We start from the raw sequence: 9,554 nt of genomic DNA on the forward strand, positions 1-9,554 counted from the left end.
AACATAACTTTGAGCAAATTATGCCTCGTTAATCTATTCTTGTAAAAATTATTTAAATGGTACAAAAGTTAAATAGCTGTCTGAAATCTTCCTATTTGTGCTATGGGGGGAAGGGAGGTAAAATATTTCTTAAAAGGTGATATTTATGTAAATTTTCCAGAAAGAAGATGTTGGAACCATGGGCCAAGCCCAATTTTACGACATATTAGTAATTTTGTCACTTTCGTTTTCTTTAAGATTTCTCTATCTACTTTTCCTTATCTTCAACAAAGCCATTTTAAAAACCAAAGAATTCAGAACAAAAAGCCATTGCTGCCCCAACTCAAGAAAACTCAAAAGAGAGAGAGAGAGACACACAGTTGGTAAAAATGGCTGCTGTAAATGGTGTAGGAATTTCATGGCCATCTAAATTGACTCAAGGTCAAAGACCCAAATTGGTTTTCTCTCCATCTCCCCGCCGATGCACCCCATCTTCTTCAACAATTAAAATGACAGCATCAGTTGATGAAAAGAAGAAAACTTTCACTCTTCAAAAGTCTGAAGAAGCTTTTAGCAAAGCCAAGGTACAATTTGGCTTCTTTTTTTATGGTTATTGTTCGGTGTTTATTATTTATTTTTGAAATTGGGTTGCTTCAAGATTCAATCTTTTATGTTAATATTGTTAGTAAAAATGCTAGCTTTAAGGGTTAGAGGAAGAAGAAGGAGATTTTGGTTTGATAAATTTGGTGCATTTGCCAAGATTGGCATCTACCTAATGAACTGATGCAGAACTAATGCTTTTGAACAGAGGCGGAACTAGAATTTGAAGCTTATGGGTTCAGGATTGTAGTCTGCAAGTTATTGGGTTCTAAATTAATAATTTGTACATATTCAATCGATGTTTTAAGACAAATAAAGGATTTGGACCAAAACTACCAATAAACAACTACTACGCCTCAGTCCCAAACAATTTGGGGTCAAATCCTGGCTTTTGAACTTTGATATACCAGGAATTTATACAAGGGGATTTAAAAAAGAAAAACATACTAAAATGTCACACATGGGATTTAAACTTATGATCTATAATAATTTTTGAACCTTCTTTGCTACTTTACTAGAATTTTTCCTTATGTTAAGGGGATGTAATAGTTTAATATAATAGTAATAAGTAAAAAAATTGTTTTTGCCCTATCTACACAATGTAATTTTACAGCCCAGTGGATTCAATTGAACCCCCTTTCCTCAACTTAGCTCCGCCCCTGCTGATATACAATCTGGTTATCCTGCCATATAAGTTATTGTAACTGAATTGCGATATGTATGTGTCTCTATGAGAATCTTGAGTATGTTTTAGGTGTGTAGTTGTGCTGAAAAGGCACAATTTATTACACAGTTTAAGTTCCTTGAAAATTGTAGGTGTTTGACTACAAAGAGCAGATATACTGAGTAATCTGATAATGTAGCAAAATGTGTGTCTTTGCTTTAGTTGGTTTCTTTTCCCTGTACATATTCTTATATTTTTAATGTATCTTCTGATGTAACTTACTGAGATTGGAACCTATAAGGGAAAGATGCTAACACTTATAGCATTTTCTAGATGGGAGAATGGTTATAAAAATGCTCATGAGAAAGAACAAATTGTACAACATCTTGTCCTTTGTTTGAAAAGGGAATTGCACTTTCAACTAGTTGTCTATGGTTGTTTGCATCAGAAGGAGGTGCTGAAAATACAAGTTAAAATAAGTGTTCGGTTATATGGTGTAAACCGTCAATCTACAGATGCACTTGATTTGTGCTATTCTTTTTGTGTTGTGCTCAACTTTCTACATTTTTCAACTTCTAGCAGCATAATATTCAAAAGAATGGAAGCAGACAAGATTCCAGTTCAGTTTTATTGATTTCAAGTCCCTACAAGTCCATTGATTTTGTTGAAGAGATAATTAAGCAAATAAAAGTGTGCTCTCTCTAACAGCTTAAGCTTTTAGATGAGATGGACACACACTTAATATGTTATCAGAGCAGGCAAAGGTCCTGGTCTTGGTTCGAGTCTCACCGTCACCATTAAAATGAATTTCCACGTGCTTGGCCAATGAAAAAAATGAATGAAGCCTGCACGTGAGGGGGCGTGTTGAAGAGATAATTAAGTAAATAAAAGTGTGCTCTGACAGCTTAAGCTTTTAGATGAGATGGTCACACACTTCAATAGATTTTAATCTCGTGTTTCACTGTTGGTAGGAGTTGATGCCAGGAGGTGTAAATTCCCCAGTTCGTGCTTTCAAGTCAGTTGGCGGACAACCTATCATTATTGACTCCGTGAAGGGCTCTCGTATGCGGGACATAGATGGTAACGAGTACATTGACTATGTCGGATCATGGGGTCCAGCTATAATCGGTCATGCAGATGATGAGGTTCAGTTTTCTGCTTTTAACTATATGTTCAGCTAGAAATTTCACTCACTGTGCATTTATTTGGCTTTGTATTTGGTAACATGTTTCAGAAACACAATCTTAAAGCTGTTTCTTTTTTCTTTTTCTTTTTGGCTCCCATTACGTTAGAAAAGTTTTTTTAATAGAACCCTTGTCCTGGAATTATTTGGCCTTAGATGAATTTTACGATTACCAAGAACATATGGTTTAAGTTTTTTCTTTTGTTCATTTATTAAATGGAAGTCGCTATATGACATTCATCTATGTTGCTCGGACTCTTCAAAAATGCTGACGGGTGCGTGTCGGATCCTCCAAAAGTAGTGCATTTTTGGAGGATCCGACACGGGTGCGGCAACATTTTTGGAAGTCCGAGCAACATAGACGTTCATGCCATAGACAGTTCTCATGATAAAGTGAAGACTCAAGTAGAACATGGTAGACCTAGGTGGGAATTGTCTAAATGCTTCCTCCATTTGTTTCTCCTCCTTTCTGAGAAAGAAGAAGACCGATATGTCAACTGGATTCTCTTGAGCTCAGCTTTAATAACTATTGTGCAAGACACCTCAAAATCTTCTATGCCCCTCTGTCTTATTGCGTTGTACAATGAGAAACTTGGTTGAAAGAGAGTCTTGTGAATGTCTTAGCACTGTATGGGGGGAGGGTCTTGGTTGTTGTGGATTGTGGAAGGTCTAGGGACGAAGACAAGAGAGTGAAATTTTGTATTGCTTTTTCAGTTGTTTTTTACGCAACAATCCTGGTATGACCTTTTCCTGCAGGTGTTAGCAGCATTGGCTGAAACAATGAAGAAAGGAACGAGTTTTGGTGCTCCATGTCTCCTTGAAAACACTCTGGCCGAGATGGTTATTTCAGCTGTTCCAAGCATAGAAATGGTTCGGTTCGTCAACTCTGGTACAGAGGCATGCATGGGAGTACTACGGCTGGCTCGTGCTTTCACTGGCCGGCCTAAGATCATCAAATTCGAGGGTTGTTACCATGGTCATGCTGATCCATTTCTTGTTAAAGCGGGCAGTGGTGTTGCCACCCTAGGACTCCCCGACTCCCCTGGAGTTCCAAAAGCAGCTACTTCTGATACACTGACAGCACCTTACAACGATATTTCTGCTGTTGAGAGCCTCTTTGAGGAGCACAAAGGCGAAGTCGCTGCTATAATTCTTGAGCCTGTAGTTGGAAATGCTGGCTTCATTCAACCTAATCTAGATTTTCTTGCTGCCATTCGCAAGATCACCAAAGAAAATGACGCACTTCTTATTTTTGACGAAGTCATGACTGGATTTAGGTTGGCATACGGCGGAGCTCAGGAGTATTTTGGAATAACTCCAGATTTGACGACACTTGGGAAGATTATCGGCGGTGGCTTGCCAGTAGGTGCATACGGAGGAAGGCGGGATATTATGGAGATGGTAGCACCTGCAGGACCGATGTATCAAGCCGGGACCCTAAGTGGAAATCCATTGGCCATGACTGCTGGAATTCACACGCTTAAGCGATTACAGGGACCGGGTACATACGAATACTTGGACAAGATCACCGGTGAACTTACACAGGGAATCTTGGATGCTGGAAAGAAGACCGGTCATGCAATGTGTGGCGGGTACATAAGGGGGATGTTTGGCTTCTTTTTCGCGGAGGGTCCTGTCAATAACTTTTCGGATGCAAAGAAGAGTGATACAGAAAAATTTGGCAGATTCTATAGGGGAATGCTGGAGGAAGGTGTATATTTTGCACCATCACAGTTTGAGGCTGGATTTACTAGCTTAGCACACACTTCAGAGGATATTCAAAAGACAGTAGCTGCAGCTGAAAAAGTTCTAAAGCAAATTTAACTACTAGGCTTCGTTCATTTGTATCCTAGATCGAAATGTTTTTCCTTTTCGGCGAGAAAAACAAATGGTGATTCGCATTGAGAGGTTTTGTAACATATCTTTTATTCAGAAACATGCTGTACCATTTGTACTCCTTTTCGGTTGTTATTCTTACTCATTTTGGAGTATATCCCTCTGTAGTATAGTGCATATGAGAATTCTACTCTTCTTTGGAATTTATCTCCTACCCGTAAATCACATATGACTTGACTTTTGGATTAAGGATGAATTCTTATTCCAACACTTGCAACTCTCTAACCAAATCAAAAATGGTGCATCATAAACCTAAGTATTAGCAATGATAACTGTGAGAATGTACGGGAGAAAAATCTATTTTATTAACAATGATACATTGAGCCCTACATATAATACATATTCTACTCCTACTACATATGGGATTAGGACATATTCTACTCCTACTACATATGAGACTATGATTATTTACACATAACTATCTAACACTCCCCCTCAAACCAATGCATACAAATCATATGTACCGAGCTTATTACATATGTAACTAATACGAGGACCAGTGAGGGTGATATGAATCAGCCTCAGCCCAATGTCACACAAGTAGCTATTAGGCTGACACGAGCTATTGGGCCGAGAACAAACAATAGGCCTAGGTTTATTTAGGATCCAAGTTGAGTAGTAGATTGTAGGCTAAGGACGGTTATGTTAAAAAGGATAGTGGATCTGAATTGGACGTTATGCGAATTGTTGAAGAAAAGTCGGTTCCTCTCTTCCCCTTTCTGAGTTTAACCTTCTCATCTCTTTTCTTCTATCTATGTATCTTCTCCTATATTCTTAATTTCACTATTTTCATTATTAGCCTGCAATTTGAGTGTTGGTTAGGCTACTAATAGTTGTAATAGATCTTTAGTTCTTATCAATATACTTTGAGATTGTAGCATTTGTTACATTGGTGCTTTCATTGATTCAGATTCCAATGGACATCGTGATACTAGATAAATTCATTGGCGGCAACCCAGAGGGCTGGGTTTATCGGGCGGAACGGTACTTCACATACCTTGGCCTCTCTGAGAAGGACTGGTTACCTCCTCCCTAGTACTACCTTGATGGCAAAGCTCTTACTTGGTTTGATTGGCTGATTCGAAACGAGTAATTTTTTTATCAGAATCATTTTAAGGAGAAACTGAAGCTGTATTTTCGGACACGGACCTTCACAAATTTAGTAAGTACAACGGAAACATCACAAGCATGTGTTGACTACACGAGTTATTTATGTGAACTAAGAGTCCACCAAATTGTATAGAGAACATGGTTCTCTATAAGTTCCCATAGAACACACACACACACACACACACACATCGGTAAGTAAATAACACAACAATATTTTACGTGAAAAACTCCCAGCTCACGTGATTAAAAATCACGACCTACACTCGTAGGATTTCAACTTCACTAACCGAGCAACTTTAGATTACAACCTATTATAACCTAGGAATTAAACTCTTAATCTCTCACCTACTTGCAATAACTCTATTGCAAGCCTCTTTGTAATAACTCTATTACAAAGTTCACCACTTTGACTAACTCTAGTCAAACACAAACACAAGATTTATGGTTTACAAAGATATCCTACAAGATGCTTCTAACTAAGCTGAGTAGGAATTATAAGTGAATAACATTAACAAAGATACAGTAATATTAAAGACACATGATGGACTCAGTGCTGGGATATGATCCGTTGTTCTGTTGCTACTTTGTTCTTCAAGCCTTAGAGTGAATGAAAGCGGCTACACACTTGAGAGAGAATTAATGATTTAGGGTTTGCAAGTGTGTGTTTTCCCTTGGCTCATGTTGGTAATATATAAGTGGGGTCATTGAGATAGTGTAAGCAAGTATCCGGTACACAGCATGCTCCAAAAAGTGACTGCTGCATTGTTGCGTATGCAATGTCACAGTACAACAACTTTAACAATAGTAAGGAGTTCACTTGTACTGTGACCAGAGGAACTGATAGCCATCTGTTCCCTCTGCAGTTCCTTTGATTGATATCATTGGAACTTGTGCCAGACATATGACTTATTGTCTCGAGCACTTTGAGACTTTGTATCAGGTTCCCTATCTTGTTCTCATATGAAGTTTGTTAAACCATTAAAACACAAAGGCACATAACATATCAATTTTCCCCTTTTTGATGATGACAAACTTAGAATTGAAGTTCTCTCTGAGAACCAGATCTCCATATGATTCCCCTTGCAGATTAGTTATATTCCCCCTAAAAACCCGTTTCTCCCCTTCAATTTTTCTTCCCCCCTTTGGCTTCGTAAAAAGAATTTATGCAAGTAAACGCAAAAAGAAGTCCAACAAAGTTAACTCATGCCACTTGTATTCACACAACATAGCTAAGAACATAGCACAAGAGTATAAGATGCATATCAAAAGACTGAGATGCTCATTTGATTAATTAAAGAAGAAAAACATAGGCAGTAGTACCATTGTTACACAACATTCACACAATAAACAAACTTAAAAGTACCACCGTTATAAAAACAACAGGCTAAAACAGGACAGTAGGACCAGGACAAACACGGATAAACTAGACACTGACAAGGGGACTATTTAAGGGGCACTGGAAGAGGGAGTGAAGGATGAAGAGGAAAGGGCTTTGAGAAGAATATACACTCAAGCATTTGTAGACCGCTGCTCGTTTATCAGTTGCTCTTTCAGGTTCTCAACCTGTTTTCTTAGGTCTGTATTTTCAGCCATCAAGCGGGCAACCTCTGCACCATGTGCACTGCTAGAACCACGTTCCTCTTTGGCTTGACTGAGCTGTCCCTCAAGAATGGCATTCCTAGCCTTCAACCTCCTTATTTCCTTGTTATCAATAGTCTGAGCATCGATCAACTGAGAAATTGTAGAATTATTGCCAACTCCTCCCTTCTTGTCGACACACTCACACTCCTCCAAGGTAGTCATTGAGAATGTTTGCTTTTGAGTTCTCACCACTGCTCTTCCCAAGGCAACTTTGAAATATTCAAACACACTAGTGAGAAGGAACCCATAAGGCAAACCATGGTTCCCAACCTTGAAGTCTGCTACATTTTTCATATGTTCAATCATGATTCCAGGCATGTTGATAGTAGTGTATCCATCCAATGCTTCCAAGAGGAACATATCCGCTATTAAAGTAATAGAACGTCTTTCCGGATGAGGGAGCATGACCTTGTTCACCATTTCAAACATGAGTTGATATTCTAGAAGCAGGGCCTTTTTGTGCACTCGTTCCCCTCTCTAAACAGCCTGAGGCTTTAGAATGATCTTCCTAAAGTCGGAGGAACAGGTCCCTTCAACAGACGAGAGCCCCTCAGTGGGAACACCCCAAGATACTTCTCAGTATAGCTTCATCCATCACAAAATCTACTCCATTAATCTTCTGGCAGATATTGTCATCTTCCACAGTGAATAGATCAGCGTAGAAGCTGCGAACTTCCTTTTCATAGACTTTGGGACTCTGAATGGTAAACAAATGAGTCCACTTATGAAACTCACAAATTGCAACCAGCTGTCTCATTCCTAACATTTCATGAATATCAGCATCAAACACTTTGTCCCATAGCACCGTTTGCTTCTTTAACCTTTCTCTTTTGTCAACTTCAGACGCTTCCACTCTGGCTTTCTTGGAGGAACCATGTTTCTCATTGTCACTTGCCTTTATCTTCTGAGATTTCTTCATACTTTTCCCCTTCTTCCCAGACTTACTTTTCTCACCAGACTCTTTCTGTTCAACACTTTTCTCTTTATCAATCTCAACACCTTTCACATACGACCCTCTCTTGGACTTTACAGTCACAGACTTCTTAGAGGATTTACGAACAAGGGAAGTAGGTTCCTCATTCACCTTTTTGTCCTGAACATCCATAATATTTGCTGGAGGCAGATCCTCCTCATTCACTAATTTTCCCCCTTTCACCAGTCTTCTTCTTTTCTTTTTATCCTTATTTCTTTTCAAAGCACTCTCAATGGCTTCTTTTTTCTGCTGCCTAGTAGTGGATCTTTTAAGAACAGGGTCTTTGGGGACTTCCCTACCACTTCTAGCAGCTGTAAACTATGATACAGGCATATCATCATAATCCTCCCCACTTTCATCATCATCATCATCTTCTTCTTTTTCTTCTTCTTCAGATAAGGGCTTCATCTTAGGAATCATAAAATTTAATGGAAGTGCATCTAGATGAGGGAAAGGAAGAGGGTCAGTACTGTCCATGGGTTTTTTAGTGGAGCATGGAGTTTCATCCCAAGTAGGAGCAGAGTGCTCTTCTTGGGTAGAGGGAGTAAGTCCCTCTGTTGGCTCCCCTGTAGTACTAATTGGTACCAATTCTCCTTGAGGCACCAGTTCCCCTCTTCCATCCTCATTACCCCTTTCTTCTCCATGAGTCTCAGCACTCACATCTCCATACACATATTCCCCAACCAAACCCCCTTCAGTAGAAATAAACATCATGTTCTCTATGGCTTCCTTCTTACTTACATCCAACAATGTAGAATCAGTAGAAGCGAGAGAGGCGTTACCTGATGGTGATGCAATATTCAGATCAAACGGTTGAGCAGAAGGAGTGGTAGATACATCAGATGCTTCACCAAGACTGGCAACAACCTCCTGGGCTACAGTTACCTCCTTAACTTGCTGGCTCGAAACCTTTGTTCCCTCTTCTCCGTCTTCTACCATTTTTTCCAACGTAGCAGAGGGAGAGTTTATCACGACAAACATTTTGGGTGTTTGATTTTTTCGATTACGGTGGGAACCAGAACTCGATGGAGTTAGAGAAGAGACAGTGGATAGTTTTTGGTCGGAGATGGGGTTTTCACTAGGTGAAGGTGGAGATTCAGACTCGGGCTGCTGCGCTTTGTGAGATGAGGACACAGTGGGAGTGATAATGGTGGTTTTAGGAGACTCTGGTTTTTGGGAAGACATGGTAATTTTTGAGAACAAAGACACAAGAAAGAGGGTTTCTGAGAGAAGAGGAAAGTTTGATGGCTTTGATGTCGATAGTTATGAGAGAGACAAGTCTTTTGGGTTATTTAGAGGGAAGGAGGAACCAATTACAAATGGGTGCAACAGACTGGGTAGACAGGTCGGTTTGTAACGAGTGTGAAGTTTGGGATTAAAAAGGTATGGGGGAAAGGGATGACACATTTTAATGACGTGGCACTTTTAGTAGTTTAAAATGCGTATGAGTGTAAGAGGAACTACTAACCTGAGTCAAGGGAACCAGGTTCCCTGTCTGATTTATATAA

The 9,554-nt window shown here is 39.5% G+C and overlaps 1 protein-coding gene across 1 annotated transcript; it reads left to right on the forward strand.

Moving 5' to 3' along the window:
• Nucleotides 1–233: 233 nt before the first annotated feature.
• LOC142177521 (glutamate-1-semialdehyde 2,1-aminomutase, chloroplastic) lies at nucleotides 234–4,417 on the forward strand. The gene is made up of 3 exons (XM_075246514.1): nucleotides 234–563; nucleotides 2,215–2,388; nucleotides 3,183–4,417. Exons 1-3 carry the CDS (start codon nucleotides 369–371, stop codon nucleotides 4,248–4,250), a joined length of 1,437 nt encoding a protein of 478 aa, XP_075102615.1. The 5' UTR covers nucleotides 234–368; the 3' UTR covers nucleotides 4,251–4,417.
• Nucleotides 4,418–9,554: the final 5,137 nt, after the last annotated feature.

The sequence above is a fragment of the Nicotiana tabacum genome, chromosome 23, assembly GCF_000715075.1.
Source record: "Nicotiana tabacum cultivar K326 chromosome 23, ASM71507v2, whole genome shotgun sequence".
Taxonomy (NCBI): Eukaryota; Viridiplantae; Streptophyta; class Magnoliopsida; order Solanales; family Solanaceae; genus Nicotiana; species Nicotiana tabacum.